At 42.9% G+C, this 25,463-nt stretch overlaps 3 protein-coding genes across 8 annotated transcripts in view; 1 reads left to right on the forward strand and 2 right to left on the reverse strand.

Moving 5' to 3' along the window:
* Window positions 1-3,288, forward strand: part of USP49 (ubiquitin specific peptidase 49) — a 124,699-nt gene extending 121,411 nt beyond the window's left edge. The window contains exons 6-8 of one of the 2 annotated variants that reach the window (XM_069108318.1): window positions 612-720; window positions 1,463-1,668; window positions 2,867-3,288. In XM_069108318.1, coding sequence (XP_068964419.1) covers window positions 612-720; window positions 1,463-1,668; window positions 2,867-3,057 — 506 coding nt within the window. In that variant the 3' untranslated portion in view covers window positions 3,058-3,288. The remainder of the gene's footprint in view (window positions 1-611; window positions 721-1,462; window positions 1,669-2,866) is intronic. The other variant, XM_069108319.1, reaches the window with a different exon arrangement.
* On the reverse strand, window positions 354-11,826 carry TOMM6 (translocase of outer mitochondrial membrane 6). 2 transcript variants are annotated; one of them, XM_069108321.1, is made up of 3 exons: window positions 11,582-11,826; window positions 10,450-10,554; window positions 354-849 (listed from the first exon to the last, which is right to left on the reverse strand). In XM_069108321.1, the coding sequence occupies exons 1-2, from the start codon at window positions 11,722-11,724 to the stop codon at window positions 10,458-10,460; spliced, it is 240 nt and encodes a 79-aa protein (XP_068964422.1). In that variant the 5' UTR covers window positions 11,725-11,826; the 3' UTR covers window positions 354-849; window positions 10,450-10,457. The 2 variants fall into 2 exon arrangements, with proteins under 2 accessions (XP_068964422.1, XP_068964421.1); XM_069108320.1 differs by lacking the exon at window positions 354-849 and adding an exon at window positions 9,886-10,284 and having other exon boundaries at window positions 11,582-11,822.
* Window positions 11,827-12,090: 264 nt separating this feature from the next.
* PRICKLE4 (prickle planar cell polarity protein 4) lies at window positions 12,091-24,511 on the reverse strand. 4 transcript variants are annotated; one of them, XM_069108324.1, is made up of 8 exons: window positions 24,318-24,511; window positions 22,461-22,510; window positions 20,921-21,067; window positions 20,259-20,366; window positions 19,288-19,425; window positions 18,089-18,292; window positions 17,548-17,743; window positions 12,091-12,984 (listed from the first exon to the last, which is right to left on the reverse strand). In XM_069108324.1, the coding sequence occupies exons 3-8, from the start codon at window positions 21,056-21,058 to the stop codon at window positions 12,632-12,634; spliced, it is 1,137 nt and encodes a 378-aa protein (XP_068964425.1). In that variant the 5' UTR covers window positions 21,059-21,067; window positions 22,461-22,510; window positions 24,318-24,511; the 3' UTR covers window positions 12,091-12,631. The 4 variants fall into 4 exon arrangements, with proteins under 4 accessions (XP_068964425.1, XP_068964423.1, XP_068964426.1 ...); XM_069108322.1 differs by having other exon boundaries at window positions 20,921-21,085; XM_069108325.1 differs by lacking the exon at window positions 22,461-22,510.
* Window positions 24,512-25,463: the final 952 nt, after the last annotated feature.

A 25,463-nucleotide genomic window follows, 5' to 3' on the forward strand; every position in this document is an offset into this window, starting at 1 on the left:
TTCCCTGAGATGTTTGGACACTGTACTTTTCCCCTTCTTTCTCCTAACTATCCCCCCTCCCTCTCCATTACAATGAATTCATTATTGGGAATACTCTTTCCATCAACATTTATCAAAACCCTCCCACACTTTAGTAGATGGTTCTTAAGTTGCAGTGGCTAAAATTGTGATCATTTTGTGGCCAACTTTTTGGTGGTGAGCCTAAATTCATTGTGGTCCCTGTACAACAGTCTGTCATTGGACCTTGTACTTAAAACCTCTCCATCTTGGTATAAGTTCTTACCAAGCTTATGCTCTTTTGAATAACCTTTGATAACCATTCTCCTAGTAGGCTTAATTTGAAGACAAACTCCCAGTGTTCATGTATTTATTGTTGTCATGAGATTTCAAAATGTGTAACTTTCACGTACAAATCCCCCAAAGTACATAGTGTTACAGTGACATTCTTAGGTGTCTTACTCATAAATCCATGTTACCAGGAGAGTATTTTTTTTTTTTTAGTTACAGATGTGTTGATGCTAGATTTAAAAGTGGGGGGAGAAATTGACCCCTTTCCCAACAAAATGCTGATTCAGTAAACATCTTGTTTTGTCTTTACCCCAACCATGCAGGCAGACGGCGTAAATCCTCTCCCAAGCCCTTGGTTCTGAGTGAAGCTAGAAAGCAGTTAATGATCTACAGACTACCTCAGGTCCTCCGGCTGCACCTTAAACGATTCAGGTGAGCATCTCTTAGGGGTCACAGGTGTTGGTAAGCTGTGAGAATCCCTGCTTTGGGAGGCTTTAGTTAAGCCAAAGTCCTTTTAGGGTTGGAAGAGAGAAAGTGGCTCCTTTGAGATCCTTGGACTTCCTGTGGAGTTCAAGGAAAATGGAACATCTTATTCACAGTGAATCTGTGTTGATGCACAGCAGGGAACTTACATATCTGCTCTGTTTAATTGGACTTCCTGCTTTTGGTTTGTCTGCTCAAAGGTTCTCTTGAATTGCTTAGGTTTTATGTGGAACCATCTCCAGGACAGAATGAGACAGGAACTCTATAGTAGATGAATGAAAAGGTCGGGGTGGGAGTGGGGGGATGGGGGGGGGAGGAAGGATCAGGGGTCAGAGTACAAAAGAATAACTAAATGAATTGTTAGGGATTTCTGTCTTCAAAGTATATTTTGAACAATTAATCTACCCTCAAAATGTGTGTGTTTGAGAAAGAATTTTATAGATGAGGATATATGCAGAAGAAAAGCTAAATGTTCTACAAGTATACCTCTGTCTAGGATTATGCCCATTTCTACTAGTAAAAAGAATTTTGTAGAATACTTATTTTATAGTATCAATGAAAACACTAAACAATGGGCCACATTCTAAGCCATCTCCACCACCACCCCACCACACACACACACACATCATTTTTTGTAAATATTTATGTGCTTTGCTTCCGATGGAGCCTTATATATGCATCCCTGTTCTAGGTGGTCTGGACGTAATCACCGTGAGAAGATTGGGGTCCATGTCGTCTTTGACCAGGTATTAACCATGGAACCTTACTGCTGCAGGGACACTCTCTCCTCTCTTGACAAAGAGACCTTTGCCTATGACCTCTCCGCAGTGGTGATGCATCACGGGAAAGGGTTTGGCTCAGGACACTACACAGCATATTGCTACAACACAGAGGGAGGTGCGTGTACCTTTTTGTAGGGTGTGAACACCATCAATTGTCAGTGTGTTCATAATGTGTGTGCTTTCTTTGCCATTCAGTCCTATATAGTAGCCATAATGGTGCAAATCTCTAACTCTCTGTAAGAGGAAATTCAAATCCATTAAAATCTAATAGATAAAGTCAGAAGGTTTGAGTTTCAGCTCTAGTTCTATCTCCTACTGACCTAAGGACCTTTCAGTCTTCCCATCAGAAATGGGGAAATGAAAGTATCATAAGATAGGAATTATAGGCTCATAGAATATCAGAACTAGAAGAAAATAAAAAGATCATTTTCTAATCCAACCCCTTTATTTTGTAAAATAGAAAACTGAGACACAGAAAGATTAAGTGACTACATTCACATAGGTAGTAAAGTGGAGGGCCCAGGATTGGATCGCATGCCTTCTTAACTCAAGCTTGGCTTTCTTTCCACTCTTAACATTCTACTTCCATCTCCCTTTTCATGATATGTACTGTTTCTAAAAGTACTGCCAAGTACATACTACCTATTAGCTATATAGAGGAAAAGATGAGGATAATATGTTTTTTCTGACTTTGGGCCTTTTACAAGAATGGTCTGGGCCCCTCCTCAGGCCTGTAAGAATTATAGAACAATCAAAAGTAAAAAGAAAAAAAGTAATGTTATTTTTCACATCAAACTATTTTAAGTCACCAAATTTGTCCACCATTTGAATATAAAAACAAATGATTGGGAACTCCCTAAATGCTAGGGATACTCACAAAGTTGAATCTTAGCAAATTCTAGTTTCCAGTATTCAACCAATTCTTGATGAATATAGCCTATGGATTGTCCAAGATCCTTTGCAGCCTCTTTCTGTTCCTTCTTTCAACCCCTCCCCTACTGTGCTTGGGTACTTCACCACCTATTAATACCTTCTCCAGAGCAGGAAGAAGAGGGACAAAGGAAGTTAGTCCATTTGGTTCCTTGTGAGTGGCATTGCCGCTAATTTTGATGGGGGGAAGAAGGTTGACATTAATGTTTAAAACTAAATTTTCAAAGTCTCTATTGGTTTTACTCATCTATCCTCAGTAGAAAGATTCAAGAGTTGGCTATCTTTACAATTCTGCTCCTTCCTTTTATCTTGTGGTCTCAGCTGCTGCTCTGAAAGCAGGAAGATTGGGTAATAATTCTCTTTCTTTCCATTTGGTTTCCTAGGTTTTTGGGTCCACTGTAACGACTCCAAGCTGAATGTATGTAGTGTCGAGGAAGTGTGCAAAACCCAGGCCTATATCCTTTTTTACACTCAAAGAACAGTGCAGGGCAATGCAGGAATTTCTGAAACCCAACTCCAAGCTCAGGTGCGGTCCAGCAACAGTGATGAAGACAGAAGACTCACGTTCCCCTGAAGGAATCATGGGTCACCCAGTGACCTCTGGCTTGAATTTTTGAAACCAGCGGTGTTCATACATCCTTCCTCTTTGTAGGAATTAAGGCTGACTGAAGGAAAAGATTTGCCACACTCTGGGGTCAAGAGTAGGAGTTGTCAGGCTATTCAGTCCTGTCATGAAAATTTGTAGTCAGTTTCTTTTTAATGTGTTTGGATATTCCCCACCTTCCATAAAACAAAACAAAAGGAACAGCCTCTTCAGTCATCATCCTTTATCAACTTCTCTCTGTTACAAAAGGGATCCTGGTATAGGGAGATAGATGTAAAATGATGGGGTCCAACAAGGAAAGAAGCCTTGTTGTCATCTCCGTTATGCCTTTCTTTCCCTTCTAATCAGTGCAAACCAGCACCATGGGCAGGTACAGTCCCAGCTAATGGTTATTCCCAGGTGAGGTGTCTTGGACTTGAGTCAACTGCCTTATCAGGCCGATTACCCAGGACTTAAGCTAGATAACACATGTCTCAGGCCTGGGTAGTTGGGTAGTTTGTAGTTTAAGGACTTGGCTCTGACAGCAGGGGATGCTAGATATGTGTCAATCCAGAAAAAACACTTAGCTGGGGAAATCCCTTCAGTTGTGCACTAAAAGGGAAAAAAAAACCACATGAACAGTGCCCATGGAACACTTTTTTTTAATCTTAAAAAAAAATGCCACTGTCAACTCTTGGAAGACAAACTCTGAAATTTTTGTAAACTTTTTTGGGTGGGGAGAGTATAAACCATGATCCCAAAATGAAACAAAGGCAGTAGTCACTTTGTAAATGCAAGCTGACTTTTGAAGTGTCCTACCCATTCATTGCTCATTTTTGCACCACCTCTGGGCCTCCTATTGCTTCACTTAGCAGCAGAAAGGGCAGCTCCCATAGGAATGTAACAAGATCAGTAAAGGTTATCCATTGCACTCCACTCCTTACCTCATTGCTGGAGTAATTCTTAGAGTTGTAGATCTAAATCATGGACCTAAGATGTTTAATTCTGTCCTTGGGTCAGCCATCTGTCCTAGGCTTCCTCAGAAGTCAGATCATTGGGAATAGGGAAGCCCTTTCACCATGTTTCATAGCCCAACTCACTGACAGTACAGACATCACAAAGGACGTGGGCCTCCATCATACACTTGAAGATTTTGTGTCATCCTGAGTGCTCAGTAACTTATTCCTACTATGGCTGTGCAGCTTGCTGCTTCTGGGCCTGGCCAGATCCCTCCCAAACTTATTGGGAATTCAGGATCATGTAGAACTAAACTACCTGTCAGAGAAGTAAAAGCTGATGTGGCCCAGGTGCTGGTGAAATGTACCTTACTCTTTAAATTGGATCTGTAGTAAAAATTGTAATGAAATTTCACAGGTTGACCTTAAATGCGAATGTACCCTACTTAGCCAGCCACCACTGAGCTTCCTTCTGAGCCCTTTGGCTGTGGCAACCCTATTTAAAGTCAATTGCAAAACATAACAGCATTGTAGCTGTTGCTGCAGTGAATGAAGCCTCAGCTTATCACTCTGAATGCTCATCTTTTGACTGAGTATATCACGTTAATATTTGAATTCAGGTAGAGGTACAGCTGTCATTTGAATGGAGAAAGTGTGGAAGGAAGGTTGGTGGGGAGAGGAGGGAAGGGAAGAGGCTGAAGAGGATAGGTTTAGCCATGCTGATGAATCAAGATTTCCCAAGCAGATCTGTAGCATTTGCTCTTGACCTCTTTTGAGATGGCCTCTCCCAAATGACCTACCAAACAGCACTGAGACATAGAGACATTACAGACAAAGGATGGCTTACCCTGATAGGGAAGGGAGTAACTATACTTTGAATTAAACTTGCTTTTTCCAACACTGTGAGGTTTCTGTAATATTTAGCTTTTATTTGGAAGCGATAGCGTATAGCATTTTTTATGCTGTTTGGTTTATATTGTCTCCTGCAGGCTTCTTTATATAAGCTTTGCCCAGGGCTCACTCTGTGCTGTACACTGTTTTAAAGTGTCACAGCTGCCAGAGCCACCAGAGGAGGTTCTGATGTGGAGTTAAGCTCTCGAGGCCCAAACTGTTAATCAACACAATTGGGAACAATGTTTTCGTGGTGACGGCAAAACTCATTTACCCCAAGAGCTAAGGATAGTAAACCTGTTAAAAGGAAAATAAGAATCGTGCCTCATCTTTCACTGAATCCTATATTTATTATTCTAGAATTGTAGAAATTAAAGATAGGACTAAGAGAGTACCTACTCCATTCCCCTGGCCAGTCCAAGGGGAAATTGTTTTTAAAAGATAAAAAGCAACACAATGTGATAAGTTAATACAAATACTCAAATTTAATTAAAAAAATAGTTTTATACCAAATAATTATAAGGATTATTAAGCTGATTAAAGAATGTGTAAAGTAAATGCTTAACTTGTCCAAGCACCAATAAATCAAAACGATTTTCTAAAAAACCTTTTGAAAAATAAGATGATATAGAAACATGAGAACTACCACCTGAAGTACCCTGTTTCAGGCAGGGCAGAGGTTTTACGAGGCCAGGTCAACACTGGAAGCTAAAAGACAGAATTTGAGCTGAAATTTTGAAAATTAGGGCTTCCTTCTCACTGAATGAATCAGCCCAAATTTCAAAACCCAAATGAAAGATGTTAACAGTAAAATGCCCTTTCAAAATTCATGTAAATCTTGGACAAAGACAAGTCTTGGTTAAATTTTGCTTTCTAACATGAGAAAAGGAGGTTAAGAACCAAGTAAGACTTGTAAGTAAAGGCCACGAAATCTAATCCAAGTTCTACTAACTGAAACCTCATGGACCCACTTTGCTCCAAAGAGCAAGTGAGTGATTTATTAAAATCTCATTCCCAGAACACTTGCCACTTGGCCAGCACATTTACTTTCCACTATGATCTGCTTTCCCAGATGAAGGCATCCTGGCCCTAAAAGGTGTTTTACCTCAAACTAGTCTGACCTTGATATATTCCTTCACCCTGAGGCAAGCATGTGTGCTACTGTATTGTTAACAATTAACCCTTAGGCAGCCAAGAACTGAAGCCCTTACGGAACAGGCAGAGCCCTTGCCAGCTTAGATGCAGCTCCTCTCTCAGGGTAGGAGGCAGTGCCACACGGTACATTTCCAGATGTCTCTCAAAATATCAAAAATAAAATTGGAAACTATAGAAGTGTTAATGTGTCCTATGGACTCAATAGCAGAGTTTATTTTTGTTTTGAATGGCAAGTCTTCTTTAGTCAATGATTGTAAAAAGTTCCCTACTCTGCCTATGCTTATAAGGGTCCAGCCAGGTGCAAGGAAAGACCATTCGATCTGAGGTTGGCTGGCACAACAGGTGCTGTTTGCCCCAGCTGGGCTCCCATGTAAGCTGAAGCAGAGGTTTGACAATAGTCACATAATGAGAACTTTTTGGGGGGTGGGAGGGAGGAAGCCCAGAGAAGAGGGTTAGGGAGGGGGGAAGGGGAATTTGCTTTACTTTATTGATAAAGCTTTGTGAACTAATTTTATACAATTCATGAAATTTGGTGCCTTGTACCCAGTTATGGTTTGCATGGGACATGAGATTTAAGGAAAGTATCCCCTCATCAGTCAAGTGACAAAGGAGTTTGTGTGGTTTTTCAAGGACTTTTAGTATCACAATTTTTTTTAACATTTCATATCTGTGTGAATGCAAGTTCTTACCAGCAGTTCCCAACTTTGGCATATTTTATTGTTTGTGTCCAAAATCTTTGTATTTGTGATTATTCAAAGGCAGATTCTTCCCCTCCCTTCCTCTACCCAACTTGTCTGTTGCAGATAGTCGCTCAGGCCTTTTCTAATCAGGTTGGGAGGATCTCTCCCCAGACATAGCCTACCTTTCTTAGGAGACTTATGTTCATTCTAGTGTGGGAGGACATGCAGAGCACAAATTTTTAGAAAAGGCCTTTTAGTTTCTAACAATGACAGAGGTGCTGTTAAAAGTTAAACAGTTCAGAGATGAAGCACGTGTGAACTGAAGTTCTTTGCACAAAATTCCAAGTAGTAGTGTAATAAACACAACAATCTCCCACATGTGAAAGTTAGTTATCATGTAGGCCCAGCTGTATTATTTAATAGGACAGTTTAACATTCCCATCCCACTCACCCCCTTCCACCCCCTAAATCCCTTGGAGAAGACAACCACAAACAAACCTAGTGGATTCAGTAGAACCAGATAGAAGGTAAAGGAGCCTGGTAACCTTCCATTAGGCAGCCTCTGGTCTGTTCCATTTAATCCTAACCAGCAGTGGTAACACTGGATATATGAGAGGCATTCTGTAAAGATGATTTTTAAATACCTCACCATCTAAAACCCATTTGACAATTTGTATCTTGTCAGTTTTGTAAAGGTAATGAATGTCTTACACAAAGCTTCCATAGCAGTTTTCCTGCAAGGGAGGCATCCACATACCCACACAGTGGATGACTTTTGAGGTATTTAAAGGGTTTTTTAAAGTTTCTAAATACAAGCATAGATTTATATCTTAAATGCAGAATTTGCCCTTTAGGACAGGTCTTTGACTTAAACCATCTTGTATAAAGTTATATGAATCTCACTTAAAGCTTTACATGTGCTGTAGCTACAACACTTAAAGGGTGTTGGTTTTTTTTTTTTTTTTCTTGCTGCCTCTTATTCTGCTGTCTGTATCTTGGATCTAAGAAAATATTTTCCAATTTAATATCCAAGGGGCCACTTTAAAGATAGCATTTTTTAATAGCACAAGTCACTGCCTCTATAAGACTGAAGGGATCATTTAACATGAGTTATCTGACTTGGGGAAAATATGAGGCATATAGACACCAAATGACAGCAAAATCTCCAAATTGACAATTGAGTAGGAAATAGAAACCAGAATTTCCACAACTGATGGTTGGTTACCAGGAAACTGACTTAGTTCCCTTTTTGGAATTTATTGGTTCATTAGTTGTACTGGCACCAAATTCCTAACTTTTTGCAGGACAAGTTTTATACAAAACGTTTCCCACCTGCACTGTTGAAAATAAGCCCAAATTCCCCCCAAAAAAGTTTCTTAAAATATTAATATTAAAATGCCAATTAAATTTTAACTGATCTGAATGGAACTGCTTTTATTCTGCAGTGTGTTAAGAACTTTTACTGAATACCTCACTTATAAAATTATTCAAAGCTATGAATGGATCTGATAAGATGTTTTAAATAATTTCTTTTAAGATCATGTGTTGGCTGGTATTCCTTTAAGACAGGGCCATGCTATTGCCTAGAATGCCTACTGTGACTTAAAATATTATCTGCCTTTACCACTGACAGCAGTAGCATCAAAGCTGATCTTTGGTCTCGTCTGTGTAATGCTTACTTATTTTAACAATGTTTTATGGATCTGAAGTCAGAGAATCACTGTTTCCCCAAACTAACCCAGAGAGCCTGATCTTTGTGGTTTGAACTTCTTGCTTAAACTATATCCCTGTATTATCTACTAGACTCATGGTTTCCTGTAATCAGATTTTCTGCTGCAAGGGACTCTGAAGATCACATAATCCGACACATTCATTTTATAGGTAAGGAAAATGAGGCCCAGACAGGAGTTTGTCCCGTATCACATAGGAGGTAGTAGTAGCAGAGTCTCCTGTTCACAGAAAATTACTACTCTTTTGGATATTCCTACTGGGATTTGCTTTGCTAGAACCTAGTAAAAAAATCATCTGTTTACTTTAGACAAATGGCAGGATGAGGATTCTGACAGTGAAAGAAGGAAAAACTATAATTCTACCATCTTGAGGCAAAAATTTTAAGTTCCACAAGAGCAGATTATATCTCATACCACACAACAGATGCTTCATCAAAGTTTGTGCTGAAAGCATCCCCACTCACCCAGGCCTTCAGGAGATTCAGTTCTACAAACATTAAACAGCTACTGTGTTAAATAAAAAGGAAAACACTTGCCTAAGTAGGTACTAAGTATGTAGCTAGAGCTAAAGACTCAAACATGTTGGAGCTTCCATATCCAATCTATAATTGGTTAAGCCTAGCCTCTTCACCTAACCCTTTTTTTCTTCTACAGAGGTCTTTGTAGGGCCTATATTCATTTTTGGTAACAACTTAAGTCTTTAGTGACCTCATTTGCCCCAGAAACTGAAATTTCTGAAGACACCAGCTGAGATGGCATCTATACTTTCCATTTTTTAAGCAGAAGATTCTCCCTCATTCCCAGGTCTCTAAATCAACTCCTTGCATATTCCATTTATAAAGAACCTTGAGCTTTTATGTTCTATATATTTCCATATTAGGTTTGGCAGTGTCTTTTTCAAGTGGAATCATTTTCATGCACCTTATTTGGACTACAATAGAATAACCTTGCTTCCCCACTGGTCTCTTATGCATAAAACACACACTCATGCACTTCTCTGCCCTCGCTGTCTTGAGACTTGAACCTGCATTCCAGCAGGTGTCCTTCCTGGTGGTAACTCTAAAACCTGCCTAAAGCACTAAAATGCTATGCAACACCAAACTGGCATCCCACTCCCTTGAAATCCCACTCTAAATTTATGTTGTTCTTCAGTGAGTTTTACCCCACAATTACCAACATCAATTTCTGGTGGTTACAGTTTGCCTGGTCAGGACTTTTTTTAGTTTTGTTTTCTCTTTAAATAAGCAGCTGACAAGTCCCCTTTTACGACCCATGATGGGGGCCTGTTCTGTTCTCTTTTGGATGTGAAATATGAATCATGTTTTTATGATTTTTGTAAATCTTTACTCTTTTTACACCTTGTTTTTGTAAGCTGAAGTTTCTTATTAAAAGAATAAAATCCCAGGGTCTTTGTTAACTGTCTTTATTTCAAACATTTTAAGAGAAAAAAAATCTTTGTATAACTGAAGATAATAGCAAATGCCACTTGCAACACACTCCCTGCCTGGTATCTGCCCAACCTGTAAGGATCTGGAAGATATGTACAATATATGGAGCAAAGGCAATATACCTCACACCATGCCTAAGTAGAGACTGAAGCTATGGCCAATCATAGACTGATCAAGGAAGAAAAATATCTAGTGTACAGAAGGGAATGTAGCAAGTCTGAATCAGATTTGTTGTAGCCAGTCAAAGCAGATCTTCTGGTGGTCATGTCATGGTCATGGCTGCAAGATGAATAGAGCTTCCAAGAAACTGCATTCAGATCATAGAAGGCAGTATTAGAAATGAAGTCACTAGTAACATCTGTGGAAAAAATATATTGAACTTGAGTTTTAACTTCCCTGCTTTTCACTTTCCTACATTCAATGGATAGGGAATGTGCATGCATTAAGATATACAGACATGAAAACTCAAGGACTTCATGTGTCCTGTGTATGCTCCTAGTAGCTTGGGTACTTAGGTACTTACCAGCTGTGCTACAGGCCTGGCTGGGGTGCCATCAAGTCAATGTCGCTCAGGTTCCTAGCCAGCCAGACACCAGCAGCAAAGAGTCCCAAATTAACAATCAAATTCCTGCAAAGTAGAGAAGCCTTTAAAATCCTTGCACTGGTGATCTTATTTTTAAAGAAAGACTTAGGGAAAAGGGCCTAAATCCCCTATAACACCCAGAGAAAAACTTAGCTTCTAGGAGAGGCAATACAAGTCAGGGGGCATTTAAAACTAACACTTTCCTCCAATGCCAGGACTGGCATTTAAGGTGCTAATCAAGAGCACCCTAAAATTCAAGGAGATAGTTGTCAAGAAATAGATGAAATGACAACTTTTAAGAATACTTAGTGTGCCTAAGAACAGGAACTGCCTACCTCCGAAGAAAAACAGCAGGCAGGAAAAGAAGGCAAAAGTCATTACAGATTCCCAATTTCTGAATGGGGTTCCCGGAAATACAAGTGGAGTCTCGAACACCAAAGACTGGGGAGGTGTTAGGGTATATTAAGGAGTCTGGAAATGGGCTCAAATCACAGTGTATAGGGGTTTCGACCTTTCTGGACCTCCTTTCCTCGGCCAAGATGTTAAAAATAATGCTTTTACAGACTACATAACTGGTTTCCCCACAAATCCTGTGGGAAAAGTCTCAAATAATGTTAAAACGTTTAAGTGTGAGCTATTATAACAGCAGTTCACATTTGGATAAAAATAGCCGAGGCAATAAAATGAAATAAGCGAAGGAGGTTACAGGAAATTCTCTTGGCTTGCCTGATGCTGGAAAATGGAATTACAGACCTAAAAAGAACTTCAGAGTTCATCTAGTCCAACTCGCCCTTTATTTTACAGACAGGAAAAGCCATAAAAATAGTGGCTTCCTACGCGGAGGAGGTGACTGTCCCAAGGTGACATCGCGTGCCAGTGGCAGAGCCAGGGCTGGAGCCCGTGTCCCCGAGAATGCCTCTTCCCCGGCACCGCCCGCGCCCACGCCGGGCTCGGGCTGGGCTTTGGGGATCTCTCCTGCATCCATAGCAGAAGGAAGAAAGGGGGAGCCACCCCGGCCCCGACCGAGGAGAAGGCGAGGGCGGCGTCCTCCCGGGGACAGGGACCCAGTTACCTCCGGAAGTCGTTCCTGTCGGTGGCAAAGCGATAGGCACCCCGCAGCCATTCCCCGACGCCCTCGGGGGCTCCAGTCCCTCCACCAGATGCCCCTGCAGGCGACACCGCCTGAGGCGGCACCGAGGACCCACTGGCAGCCATGGCAGGTAGCCCCAAGGGCTCAGCTCCACATGTGCGCGACTCACTGGCACGGCTGCTCGGCGCCCCTTGTCAACGTCACTTCCTGCCAGGACCTTTTCTCCTCCCCTTCCTCGCCCTTCCCCATCAGCCGCAGCCAGGCGAGGAGGCCGACAGGAGGCGAGCGAGCACTACAGGAAGGACACGTGGTTGGGAGAACTGGGTTCCTTTCGAGGCTCAAAGCAGGATTGGTCACCCTGCCCAGCTGGTCACATACAGGGTACCTGGATCGGACGACCAGGGCTCGTAAAAGCATAGAGTCAAAGGGTGGAAAAGGGACTTAACAAACATACAACACTTTTGAGAATAACCACAAGAGGGGAAAGTGAATTTGTTCAGTCACATGTCCAGTTTTATTTAGACCACTGTGTCAATACACCAGTCAGTCTGTCACCAAGCACTTATTAAGGGCCTGCTTTGTGCCTGGCACAGTGCCTTTATTCAAGGTTAATAAATGCTTGTCAATTGACCCAGGACTTCAGAACGATCTGAGCCTTCACTGAAGATGCAGTTGGCTCCAGAACAGTGGTCAATGCAAGGCTAGTACTTTTAGCTCTAGCTGACCTGGCAAACAGAGAGCTGGGATAGTCCCAAAAGGCTGGATCTATTTGAAGACACAGAAAAGTATATGTTAGTCGGTGAAATACCCCACAGAAGAGCCCTACTCACTCACTCCCACCCCTAGGACTGGGACCTGTAGGCCTGCCCACTGCCAAAAGGTCAATGTCCTTGGTGATTGCAGTCTCCTTCAGTGAGGACTCCAGGCTCCATATTCTAGAAGGGAAAGTCTTCTGTTTGGGATAGAGGCTCGGCTTCATACTTCCTTACCACCTGTATCTGAGGCAGTAGTAAGGGTGAGGAGGGCAGAATTCTAGCAAACCCTACACTGTCTCCCTAGGGCTCTGCCCCCAGCATGCAGATGGAGACTGTCAGGATCAGCAGGGATCCCATCTCCAGGCTGGGGTAGAGGCTGTCCAAGAAAAAAGCCATCAGGCTCAGAGTCCGAAGAGGAAGAGCAAGTGGGGCAGGGTCCATCCTCCCCTGGATGTGGGGTCCTCAGCGAGCGACTCAGTCTTCTTCCTGTGGGGCTTTTCTCAAGGATTCCAGCACTGTTTAGGAAGCTCTGGGGAATTTCGTCTTTCTCAGGGCTGTCTTTAAGGTGCTCCATCCTGTTTTCATGGCAGGAATTGGAGGAGACAGCAGTAGGATTATTGCTCTGGGAGTCTGTGAGAGAGGAAACAACAGAGGTCAACCTATCAATCAGCAAGCATTTATTAAGCATCACTCTGATCTTTTTGCTGGATCCTCAATCTTTTCGCTGGATCATTGTCCCATTGCTTTAACTAGAAGCATATAAGCCACCCCTCCACCCCCGCCCCTTTTCAGTTTCCTTTTACATGTTGTCTTTACTTATTAGAATGTAAACTCCCTGAGAGCAAGGATTGTCTGTATTTGTATTCTCAGTGCTTTAGCAGTGTCTGGCATACTGTAAGTGCTTAGTAAACAATTCTGGACTTGACCTACTTGTAACCTCGGTTTGGCATTTAAAGTTCTTCAAAAACCTACCTTTCCAACATTATATATTCCCTTTAACACAATCTGTGGTCCAGCCAAACTGGCCTTACTTTTTCTTCATATCCCTGGTCCACACCTTTGTACCCTGGCTATCCCCACCAAGTTAGGAATGCACTCCCTCCTCTTGTCCCTCTCAACAAGCAAGCACCTACTATGTGCCAGTCAATGTGCTAAGCACTAAGAATACAAAGAACAGCAAAAAAGGTTCTTTCTAGGCTCAACTCAAATATCATCTTTTATAAAAACTCTTTCCTGGGGCTAATACCTTCTTGCAAAATGATCTTATATTGGGGCGGCCAGGTAGCACAGCGAGTAAGAGCACCGGCTCCAGTGTTGGGATGACCTGGAGATCGAATCCTGGGCTCAGACACTTAGCACCCACCCAGAAATACCTGGCTGTGTAACCTTGAGCAAGTTACTTAACCCCAATTGCTTAGGGGTGGCCAGGTGGCTCAGCGAGTAAGAGCACCAGCTCCAGTGTTGGGATGACCTGGATCAAATCCAGGTTCAGATACTCAGCACCACACCCAAAAAAATAACTGGCTGTGTAACCTTGAGCAAGTTACTTAACCCTGATTGCTTTTTAAAAAAAAAATGATCTTATATTTATTTTGTATATACTTCTCTCTATAAATAGAGTCCCAGATATAATGTAACTTAGCTCCTTGAAATAAAAGACTTTCTTTTTTGTTATTGTATCCCTAGTACCTACCACTTAAAAAACGCTGGAGGATTGATGCAAAGACACAGGATCTAGAAACTTAAATTTATAGATGTAAACAACCTTAAGGGTCACCTAGTCCAACTAGGTAGCATAATGGATAAAACCATCGGCTTGGAGTGTAGAAGACCTGAGCTCAAATCCCATGAACTCTCTCATCTTGCAAGGAAAAAAAAACAAACAGGCCAGGAGAGGTTAGGTGACTTGCGATAGAAGTAGTAAGTGGATTCTACAAGAAAGGGTCCCCTCTGAGTCCCCCTTTTGTGGACCAGTACCCAACTCATCAAACTTTGAGTCTTATTCAGCTATCCATTTCCTTCAGTGCTCCTGGCATCCAGCTTCAAGAGAGAGGGTGGAAGAGGACAATCCCACTTCAGATTGCTGAAGGAAAAGACTCTCAGAAGACATGAGAACTGGCAGTCTCCATCATGTCCCTACATCCAGCTTACTACTCTAGAGACTTCAAGGGGCTTCTCCTTAGGTGAGATCTATGACTCTCTCTCTTGGCTGAGCTGAATAAACTTCCTCCCAGTGGGAGAGCACCTTATGCTGTGATTTATATAAATGAGTTTCTTTGCTCTTTGCTGCATGTTCATTGTGAAACTTGGAAAGGGGTCAAGCCTTTGATATGTAGTTGGGGGTACCCCTCCCCCCAAAATTACAAAGCAATCAGAAGTTATATGGAACCCAATCATAACCTCTAGACTAAAATATCTAAGGGAACAGATAGATATACTTTTAGCCTGATACTCTCTTACTGAGGAAAGCAAAGTGGTAGCCTATAAGTCCCAACTTCCTGCTTCCTTGCTTGGTAGGAATAAAATTTCCCTTGGAGAAAGGTAGAGGGAGAAGAGGCTAGAGATGTCTCTTCTGCCTCCCTTTGAGCCACATAAGGAAAGCCCTCACTACACATGTGGGGACTATTATTCTCTTTGCTACATGTGGGGCTCTGTCCATAGGAATATAATTTTTGGTCACATTTTTACAAAATATTGTTGGATTTGGGAATTGCTTGCTTTCCCAATGGTGAGGGAAGAAGGGAGAGAATTTGGAACTCAAAATTTTTAAACAAATGTTAAAATTTGTTTTTACATGTAACTGGGAGAAAATAAAATACTAAGTAAAACTTTAAAAAAATTTAAATAATAAAAATATTATTGGGTTTGGGGGCTAGATTCCCCTCCGCCCAGAAACTAGGAAAAATTACTTGCTGTCCTGTGCTTTAAATGCCAAAAGGAGGAATTTACACCCTCTTTAACATCAAGATTTGAACTAAAGGGGGCGGCCAGGTAGCACAGCGAGTAAGAGTACCAGCTCCAGTGTCAGGATGACCTGGAGATCGAATCTGGGCTCAGACACTTAGCACCCACCCAGAAACACCTGGCTGTGTAACCTTGATCAAGTTACCTAACCCCAATTGCTTTAAAAGAAAAAAAAAGATTTGAACTAAATTAGGAACCTAGCCAGCACAGTCCATTCCCCTTTCCCCAGCACACACCGTTTTTTTTTTTTTTAACCTAGTCTGGGCCTTCAATGACAACCTCAGACTAATTTGATGTCTCTTCTTACTGACCCAGAATAAAACTCAGCAGAGATAGCAGCTGGGAACCCTTAGTAGGTGCTGTCCCTCATCCTATCTTCTTACTCACTTCCCCCACCTCAGTGGCTACAGACAACCCTGTGAGAGTAGAGGGAAGGATGCTTTTCTATTCTGTGTTGAAATGCCCTCCCTTCTCTCCCCCACAAAGGTCTAGGGAGTGAATGAATACACAAGTTTTAGGGAAGCATGATGGAAGCTGGGGAAAGGCAAAGGAATAAATAATTTTTGGGCCATGACAAAGGGTCTCTAACCTCCACGTCTATAGTTACATTAATTCATGACACTGCTTAGTGCCCCCTTCAAGTCTAGGAATGTCTGTTTACCTTAAATGGAAAGAAAGAGAAACCACTGACTGCATAATAAAGAGATGTCTCAGATTCCAATTCTTATTCCAGAGGGTATCAGAACCAGATTAGAATGTAATTGGGAAGTATTTAGCAAACTAAGTACAAATGAGATAGAAGATAATGTTAATATGTGGTTTTCTAAATTGCTTTTAACTGGCAGATATCTTCATTTACGGTGTAGTGGCCCTCATTTCTATTTGTTTGATACCACTGTCTTAGACTAACTTGCCCAAGGTCATATAGCTAGACATTGTAGTGCCTCTGAGCCCCAATTTCCTCATTCTAAAAATGAGAAGAATAACAGTTGTGCACTCCCAACCTTCCAAGGTTGCAGAGGGAAAAGTACTTTGTAACACTAACTGGCCTCAGAGGCAGAAAGACCAATTCAACACCTTGATAACATATTGGCTGTGTGACCCTGGACAAGGCTCTAAGACTGGAAGTGGAGGAGCAAGTGTCAATCTGCGTTGGTCAAAGGAGTTTCCAATACCCAAGAAATCATGGTTGGGCTGGCTGTGGGTAGAGATGGAGATAGCAGAGAAGACTTCTATCTAAATGTAGCTATTATTGCTAGCTTTCCAAAACACACTTGCTGCTCGGCTTGGTCTCAACTCCTCAGAACAAGATACCCCTCCTAGATTAAGCTCATTACCTCTAAGTCAGGGCATCTGGAGGTACAGTGGATAGAGCACTGGGCTCTCATCTTCATGAGTTCAAGTCCAGCCTCAGTCATTTATTAGCTGGGTGACCCTGTTTGCCTCAGTTTCTTCATCTGTAAAATGATCTGGAGAAGGATATGGCAAACCACTCCAGTATCTTTGACCAGAAAACCCCAAATGGGGTCATATACAACCGAAAATGGCAACAACAAAACTTCTAAATATTACCATGCTACTAACTCGAGCCTTGAATGACACCACCTTTCTCAGTCACCTCTCTCTTCTGATGGGAGAGTTGGATGGAGGAGTAACAGACTCCTCTCGATGTCTTCCTTCCTAGAGGGAATAAACTGGACTTTTTACCCCACTTCATTCAACATCTACTGCTCTGATCTCAACTCCACAGAACAAGATGCAAGAAGCCCTCCTGTGAGGGGGCAGCTAGATGGCACAGTGAATAGAGCACTGGCCCTGGAGTCAGGAGGACCTGAGTTCAAATCCAGCCTCAGACACTTGACACTTAACTAGCCATGTGACCTTGGACAGTCACTTAACCCCAATTGCCTTGTCTTTCCCTCTCAAAAGATGCCCTCCTGTGCCAGGTACTCCCTGGTGGCCCTTCCTCATCCCCCACTACCACTTCCTTTTCCTACCTTCTTTTATGTGTGCTCTCCCCCCATTACATTGTGAATTCTTTGAGGGCAGGGACTGTCTTTCTTTCATTAATTGTATCCCCAACATTTAGCACAATACTTGGCACACAGCAGGTGCCTAATAAATGTTTATTAGATTGTACTGGATTTGGATTGGAACTCAGGTCCCAGCCTCGGCTTCTGTAGCTGTCTTTCCCACATCCTTCCCTTTAACTTGGTTCTCCCCTCTTACCAAAGGTCTCTCCTCCAGGCTGGCTGGGGCAGGGATCAGAGTGAAGGCGACTTTCAAAGCATCTGGGACAGCAGGGCCCACTGCCAGGCAGAGCATACTGCCCAGAGCTAAGAGGTCTGGTGCAATCTAAGCAGCAGAAGTGATCTTCATGCCAGTGCCTCCCTGCAGCCTCTGTGCACCTGCCAGAGAAGATGAGCTAGAGAGGAAGAACAGAGAGATAGATGTGGAGGAGCCTGCTTGAGATTGGGGAGGGTGAGAGGCTTGCAGATTGTAGAAAGTGAAGGCTGGGTTAGGAAGAGGCAGGTGGGGCCCTGGACCAAACACTGGACTGGGAAGTGAGGAGACCTGGATCCTCAGAATGCTCTGCTACTAACCAGCCACTAATCTGACCAAGTACCTAGGCCTCAATTTCCCAATCTAGAAAGTGAGGGTATTAGGCTGCAATGGTTCTAAGACTTGGCCCTCAGGAGGTCCCCACCTCTTCTCTGCACCAGCCACCTTCCTTCTGTTCTTCCTCCCCTCCCAAGGGAACCATACCTACTTGGTCACAGGCAGGGCAGCGAGGTCTGATTAGCTCTGCATGATGCCTGCCACAGTACAGCTGACCTTTGTGGTAGAAGTAGATCAGGTCTAGGAGGGCCTGGCTACAGGCCTGACAGGTGAAGCAGCCAGGATGCCAGCAACTTCTCTCCCCTGCTCTAGCTGCAAACACCCCAGGCTCACCTGGTTTTAGATTTGTACCGCACTGTGGGAAAAAGAACAGTGTCAAGAAAGAACCAAGAGAAACTTCCCATCCTCTCACCTTCCACTCTCCTGCATGTGGCTTCTAAAGCATTTACACCTTTCACTTTAGCCACCAAAAGGCCATCTCCAAGCCATCTATTCCTTCCCCCAACCCTCAGCCTCTGCCATTCCCCTCCAAAGAATGCTTACCTGTTCACACATATGCAGGCACATACACACATATGTAAATATACACATCCTAGACTCTATCATATTCTTTCCCCAAATCCAGCTCCTATAATAATCTTCCTCCACTTTTCTATTCCTTCATGGTTTTCTCTCAATTAAATTTCTGTAATGTTCTGCCCATCCTCCTCCTTAAAGCTTCTTTTTTAAAAAAAATTTTTATTCATTTTTAACTTAAATGCATAAAGACAAAAAATGAACATTTCCATGTATACAGTACAACATAAAAAGATGATTCATATAAAACTATGAATTTCCATTTCACACTATTTTTTTAAATGATGTAATAAGTACTTACATTTCTTCTTCTTTTGGAGGGGGGAGGCGAGGCAATTGGGGTTAAATGACTTGCCCAAGGACATACAGATAGTATGTGTCAAGTGTCTGAGGCTGGATTTTAACTCAGGTGCTCCTGACTATGGGGATGGTGCTCTAAACACTGCACCACCTAGCTGTCCCTCTTCTCCCAAACCAGATCAGAACCTTCACTGAAATTTATACTGTTAGAGCATTTCCTAGGTAATGACCTGCCCAGGGTCATACAGATGTGGGACCTGATCCCAGGTCTTCTTGACTTTGTGGTTAGCTCTCTATCCTCTGTGCCATACTGACTCTATGGACCCCTCAATATCCCCATAATGCAAGACCAGCCCTTCCATATGACCTCTGGAGCTGAAGCAGAGTTCCACAATGTTAAGAAGTAAGGGTAGATAATAGTGACCGATGAGGTCATAATGATGCCAAGAGGGGCGGGGTTCTGGAGCAGCTCACCTTTTCACACATATGCCCTTCAAACCCAGGAGGCACCAATCGAATGACCCCCTGACCCAGGGCCTGCTGTCTCCGATGGGCACTGAACAGCCGAAGCTGGAATCTCTCTTCTTCCCCGAGCATTGAACAATACCTTTCCTGTTAAATTTCAAAGTGATTTGTAGTGCAACACTGATTGGGAGAGGAGTAAACTTAGACCAAAGAAAAAATAATCAATTGCTAGGAAGGAGGGAGAAGGATTATTGAGCCTTCTTCTTTGAAAAGGAAAACTAGGAAGAGGAGGCTAGTAAGTGGTCTAAGAGGAGAGAGAGGAAGAAAGCACAGTGCAAGCCTATCTACCTTTCACTTCTTACAGGAAGCTTTCCTTGATAATTTTCAATAGCTGGGAAATAAAATATTCATGCACTGGGGTATAAAAATCTATCTTGCCCTACAAGAAAGTAAGGGGGAAAGGAATAAGAAGGGGGGTCATGATAGAATGGAGGGCAGACTGGGGGAAGGGGTAATCAGAATGCATGCCATCTTGGGGTGGGAGAGAGGGGAAAGATGAAGAGAAAATTTGGAATTAAAATCTTGTGGAAATGAATGTTGAAAACTAAAAATATAAATTGATTTTTAAAAAACTAATAAAAAGATCATTCCCAGTAGCACTGATCTCATAGTATCTTAGAATGAGAAATGACCTTAGTCATTATTTTGTCTAAACTATTTTTATTTATAATAATTTTTATTATTGCTCTCCCCTTATTTCACCCATCCATTCTTGTTTCCCAGTTAGCACTGTAAAAATTTCAATGTGTATTCACAAAGTCATCTCAATGAATAGAGATGAACTGCTCTGGGGGAGAGAGAGACAGAGACAGAGAGACACAGAGAGAGATGGAGACACAGTGAGACAGAGAGACAGAGACAGACACAGAGACAGAGAGACCGACAGAGAAGAGAAGCGGAGCTAAGCAGTTGGGGCTTACATCACTGTCTTGGGGAGGCAGCTGCTGCAGGAGAGTCCGGATCCGAAGCCAGTCAGGAGAATTGCCAGGATCCACATGGGAGGACTCTAGGTCATAGTGTACAGGCACCTAAAGAGACAAGGTAGAGACCTGAAGCAGCTGGTGGGAGTTAGAATGCAGATGGGCTTCTTTCATCACATCTTCCACTCCAGGGGCACCTTTCACTTTTCTCTGCTGCAGATTCCTTCTGCAATAGGGAATTCTTTCCATGTTCCCGATGCCCCTTCATCAAAACCCACATGACTTGACTCATGACGATAATCATGGAGACATTTGAGGGATTCTAGGAATACTCTCCATATCCTAAAACATCTGCTCCACTAGGGCCTGAAACTTCATCATTAGAAATTCATTCATTTGTGCTAAATATTGCCCTCTTCCCTTAATACTCTTTTAAAATGTGACTATTTAGGATGCATGAAATCCCTGATACCATTAGTGTTAATGCTCCAGTAGGTCTGATTTTCATCCCTAGAGAAGACCTGAGGACTGTATATCCAGAGCTGGGGAAAGTTGTATGAGATAGATTTGACTGAAGTTGACTCAACTGGAAAAGCAAATTCCCCAAACTGATAGAAGATTTTGCTTGTTCAGGAGGGAGAAGAGGAAAGAGCTCTTAGTACCTGAGAAGGTAGGGGATCAGCTCTTTCCTCCTCCAGGGTACAGCAGGATCCACTGTCCAACAAGCCGGCTGATGTCTCCTGATCCTTGGAGGTGGATTTATCTTGGTGGGAGCAGACTTCAGTGAGCTCAGATAGCATAGAGGGAATCTACTCAAGGAGAAGAGTCTGTAATAATTAATCATAACAATAATGATAACTAACATTAATATGGTGCTTTAAAGTTTGCAAAGCACTTTATGAACATTCTCTCATTCTATCCTCTCAACCGCCATGGGAGGTAGATGCTATTATTATTCCCACTTTACAGATGAGGAAATCAAGGCAGCCAAATGTTAAGTGACTCAATCAGGGTTACACAGTCAGTAAGTGTCTAAGGTTAGATTTGAAACATATATGCATTCCTGACTCCAAGTTCAGCATTCTATCCACCATGCCACTTAGCTGCCTGTATAAGGAAGAAAGAACCATGGACTAGGAATCCCGCGTCCTGGGCAAATCACCTAATCTCTCTATGCTTCAGTTTCTTCATATGTAAAATGAAGAGTTTGGAATCCATGATTTCTAAGATCACTTTGATACTCTATGATTCTGTGTTCTGCTCTTCATTAAGCAGACTAAGTCAGATCTCACTATTTTCAACACATTCTATGCTATAGTCCAAGATCTGGACTCAAAAGACCTGAGTTTGAATTTCACTTTGTCCACTGTCCAGTTATGTTACCTTAGACAAGTTACTTCACCCCTCTAAGCTAATTTTTTTAAATGAAGGAGTTGAATTAGATGATCTCTGAGTTCTCTTCTAGCTCTGTGAATATGATTTTATGATTTTGTCATCTTACCCCACTCTCTCTCTCTCTCTCTTTTTTTTTTTTTTGCTTTTTGGAGGGGGGAAGGTAGGGCAATTGGGGCTAAGTGACTTGCCCAAGGTCACATGGCCAGTTTTTTTGTGTTAAGTGTCTGAGGCCAGATTTGAACTCAGGTCCTCCCAACTCCAGGGCCAGTGCTCTATTCACTGTGCCACCTAACTGCCCCATCTTCCCCTACTTTCAACCTCCAAGTCTTTTCTCTTTTTTTCCTTCTACTCTCAGTACTCTCCCTGATGTTCATCCAAATCCCACTCACCTTTCTAAGCGCAGACTTATGCAATCTTCCCTGACCATAGGAATCCACACTGATCTTTTCTTTCTCTGAATGCCTATTGCACAGATTGTCCCTTGCACTGTAGCATTTAATTTTTCTATCTTTGTTTTCCATTTTTGTTTTTTTTTTCTTCCTAACTAGAATTATATCATTGAGTGAGGGGTAGCTAGGTGGTAAAATAGATAGAATATCGGGCCTGTAGTCAAGAAGACCTGAGTTAAAATCTGACCTTACTAGCTATGTGATTCTGGACAAGTCACTTAACCCTGTTTACCTCAGTTTCCTCATCTATAAAATGAGCTAGAGAAGGAAATGTCAAACCACTCCAGCATCTTTGCCAAGGAACCCCCAAAAACAACTAAACAATAACAAAAATCATTGAATGAAGACTGATGCTTACGTGTTTCTGGTGTGGACTCTTCCCCTATCATCCCCCACCATTCCTTCAACCTAGCAACAAAATGATCAATAAATATGTTGATTGATGATTAAGTTTTGGTCTCAGTTACCTTATCTCTAAAATTGGAATAATAATTCTTGCATCACCTCACAGGATTCCTATAAGGATTTGGCTTTTGTAAACCACAAATCCTTAGGTGAAAGGGAATTATTCTTATTTAAAGATCCTGGCAGTGGAGTTGATGGACAAAGTCTAGACTGGGTTAGGGAACCTGTGACCTTCTAGGTTCTCAGGAGCAGCCTTTTGACTGAGCCCAAGTTTTACTGGACAAATTATTTCATGAAAGGGATTTATTCTGTGATCTTTGGATTCAGTCAAAAGGCTGAAGTTGAGGACCTAGAGGGCCACATGTGGCCTTAAGGCTGAAGGTTCCTCACCCCTGGTAGATTATTAAAGCAGTAAAGTAGCCCTGCTCCAACAATCCCTCCGTATGCCATCAGATTTCTTTATGGGTGTCCCCTTTCCTGCTCTATCCCACCTCTCCCACACTCCATTTCCTTCCTCTTACCTTCCCTATGGTTCTCTGCTAGGTTTCCTGTAGGGTGGAGACCAGACCTGAGGGTTTACCCTCATACACCCCCCTCCCATTCAGTCAGCCATTTTCTTACAGGATGCTGAGCTCCTGAAGAAGAGAATCTTTAAATCAGAGCATCTCAGAATTGGAAGGAGCGTCAGAAGTCGTGTCCAACGACTTCAGATATAGATCTGAACAACATGGTCATCTAGCCTCTGTCTGAAAATCTCTTATAAGGGGCAAGTTACTAGTTCCTCAAGGGAGGAAGGGAGGGAGAAAAAAATTTGGAACTCAAAATCTAATAAAAGAGAATGTTGACAACTAAAATAAATAAATAAATGAACAATTTTTTTTTTTTTTAAGCCACTAGCTCCTCCTCAGCAATCCCTTCCACTTTAGGACACCTCCAACTGTCAGAAAGTTCTGTCTCCCCTAGTAATTTCCATCAGAGGTTGTTGCTAATTCTGTCCTCTGGGGCCTGGCAGAACTCTACTACTCCAGAGTGCAAAGAATTTAGTTATGCATAGCTGGTTCAGTGGGAAAAGTATTGAGTCTGGTGGCAGAGGACCTGGGTTCCAATCCTAGCTTTGCTTCTAAATAGCTATGTCACTTAACCTTTCTTTATTTCACTGCTCTCCTCTATAAAATGGGGGGGGGGGTGTGAACCAGCTGGCCTCTGAGGTCCTTTTCAGTTCCAAATCTAAGATTCTGTAAAAATTATTATTATTTTATTTGAAAACTGTGTCCCCCTGGGTGTTACTGTTTCTCAAAGGTTTTGGGTCTTCATTTTAAGACATACACACACACACACATCTATATCTATATATGATATACATATGTGTGTCTATGTATTACATATCTGAGTGTATATGTATATATGTATGTATACAGACTTGCCAGAAAACAAATAGCTACTTGACATGGAGAAGAATATTTTCTAGCAGCAAACATAAATTCTTTTATGTTGCTAACTCTCTACCTTCACTCTCCTCCCTAGGTAGCTGCCTGCCTTGCCTACCCTTAGTTTCAGCCCTGGTCTAATTGCCTTTTCAGAAAAACAGCTCTTTCAATATAGGAAGATAGCAATCCTATGTCCTTAGGTGCCGGAGAAATGTTGAGTATGGATGGAGCTGGATTCCAGAAGGGAGCTCCCTAAATGATGTTGACTTGGACAAAGGCTGTTCCCATTCCCTCAAAATTACAGTGTATAAAAAATCACTTCCACCTCCAATACCTCCCAGGGTCCCTTGGTCCCAGCCTCTAGGCCCTCCCCATTCACTTGCCTGTAGCTTTCTCTCATCCAGACCCTAGGGTTCGCTTAAGATGTCCTCGAGCGGCCAGAAAAGGCGGAATTCCTAGGGGGTAGAGGGTGGCGAAGACGAAGTTTGCTCGGTCCCGGGACAGGGGTACTGAGCAGGGAGCAGAGCACGAATTCTCCTCTTCTCCTTACCAGCTCAATGATTAACCAGCCGCCCGCCCCGCCGGGGGCAGTGCCCTCTGGGGCCCCAGCGCAGGCCGGATGGGTGGGGAGGAGAGGAAAGAGAAGGGAAGGGAAAGAGGCAGGATTCCGGCTTGGGATCCGCCTCCAGAGAATTATCCTAGCAGCCAAACGGGTGGGGAGGGAAACAGGGCACTTAGGGAGCAGGAAGGAAGCACATCTACTGCTCTGAACAAGACGCCTTTTTCTTCTTCCTCCCCTCCAGTCCCCAAAGCTGTGTTAGGTTAGGGAACTTTGCGCTTTCACCTCCCTCCAGGCCACTGCATCTGTCCCTGAGCGGCAGTCCATTCCCGCCCTTCCTCCTCCCCGGTCCCTCGCCTTCCAATTTCTCTCTTAGCCAGACGTCTGCTGGAAGACAGAAGTCTTAAGCACCGATCTTGGAAAATAAAAGGAGTGTGTGGGGTGCGGGGAAAGAGGGCAGGCGGGAAGAGCGGTCGCATGTATCCCGGCACAGAGCAGTGGCACGAACCTTACGCTCCAGGACTACAGGTATAAACGCAATAAAACATGGGAACTTGCAGAGGTTTGCATACATGTGTCATTCATTTAATGTAAAATGAAGATACACCTTCTCTCTCCCTCCCCAGAAAGTGTCCGGAGTCTTCGCCCCTCCCCTTAAGGTCGTCCAGTCTTCTCAAGTGTTTACCTCTTTCCACAGTCTCCTAGCTCCTCCCCCTCCTCACCCACAGTGCCTCCCAACGTCTTCCCCTCAACTCCAGCCTCTGAAGTAGTAAGGCACCTGAAAGAGAGACAGGACTCGGCTTGTTCAGGCGGCACCACCAGCACCTCTCCACCCTGATGGAGACAGTCCAGGACCTTGAACCCCACAGTCTTGTGACTAGCAGTGTTCCTTAGACCACCAGCCCTGCTCACCACTCTCCTCATGCATTACTGACAGGAGCAATCAACATAGGGAAGAGACCCATCTTTC

Source organism: Petaurus breviceps, unplaced genomic scaffold (assembly GCF_028583685.1).
Source record: "Petaurus breviceps papuanus isolate PSGF00001 unplaced genomic scaffold, PetGlider_PUasm1.0 90352, whole genome shotgun sequence".
Lineage (NCBI taxonomy): Eukaryota > Metazoa > Chordata > Mammalia > Diprotodontia > Petauridae > Petaurus > Petaurus breviceps.

Excerpts from the sequence above, each read along its gene's own strand:
- TOMM6 (XM_069108321.1), bottom strand. The coding sequence starts at position 11,724 with ATGGCTGCCAGTGGGTCCTCGGTGCCGCCTCAGGCGGTGTCGCCTGCA. Across the intron at positions 10,555-11,581 it reads GACAGGAACGACTTCCGGAG|GAATTTGATTGTTAATTTGG; the intron begins GTAACTGGGTCC and ends TCTACTTTGCAG.
- PRICKLE4 (XM_069108325.1), bottom strand. The coding sequence starts at position 21,058 with ATGCTATCTGAGCTCACTGAAGTCTGCTCCCACCAAGATAAATCCACC. Across the intron at positions 18,293-19,287 it reads AAGGGCATATGTGTGAAAAG|TGCGGTACAAATCTAAAACC; the intron begins GTGAGCTGCTCC and ends TTTTTCCCACAG. Across the intron at positions 17,744-18,088 it reads GCTGCCCTGCCTGTGACCAA|CTCATCTTCTCTGGCAGGTG; the intron begins GTAGGTATGGTT and ends CTTCCTCTCTAG.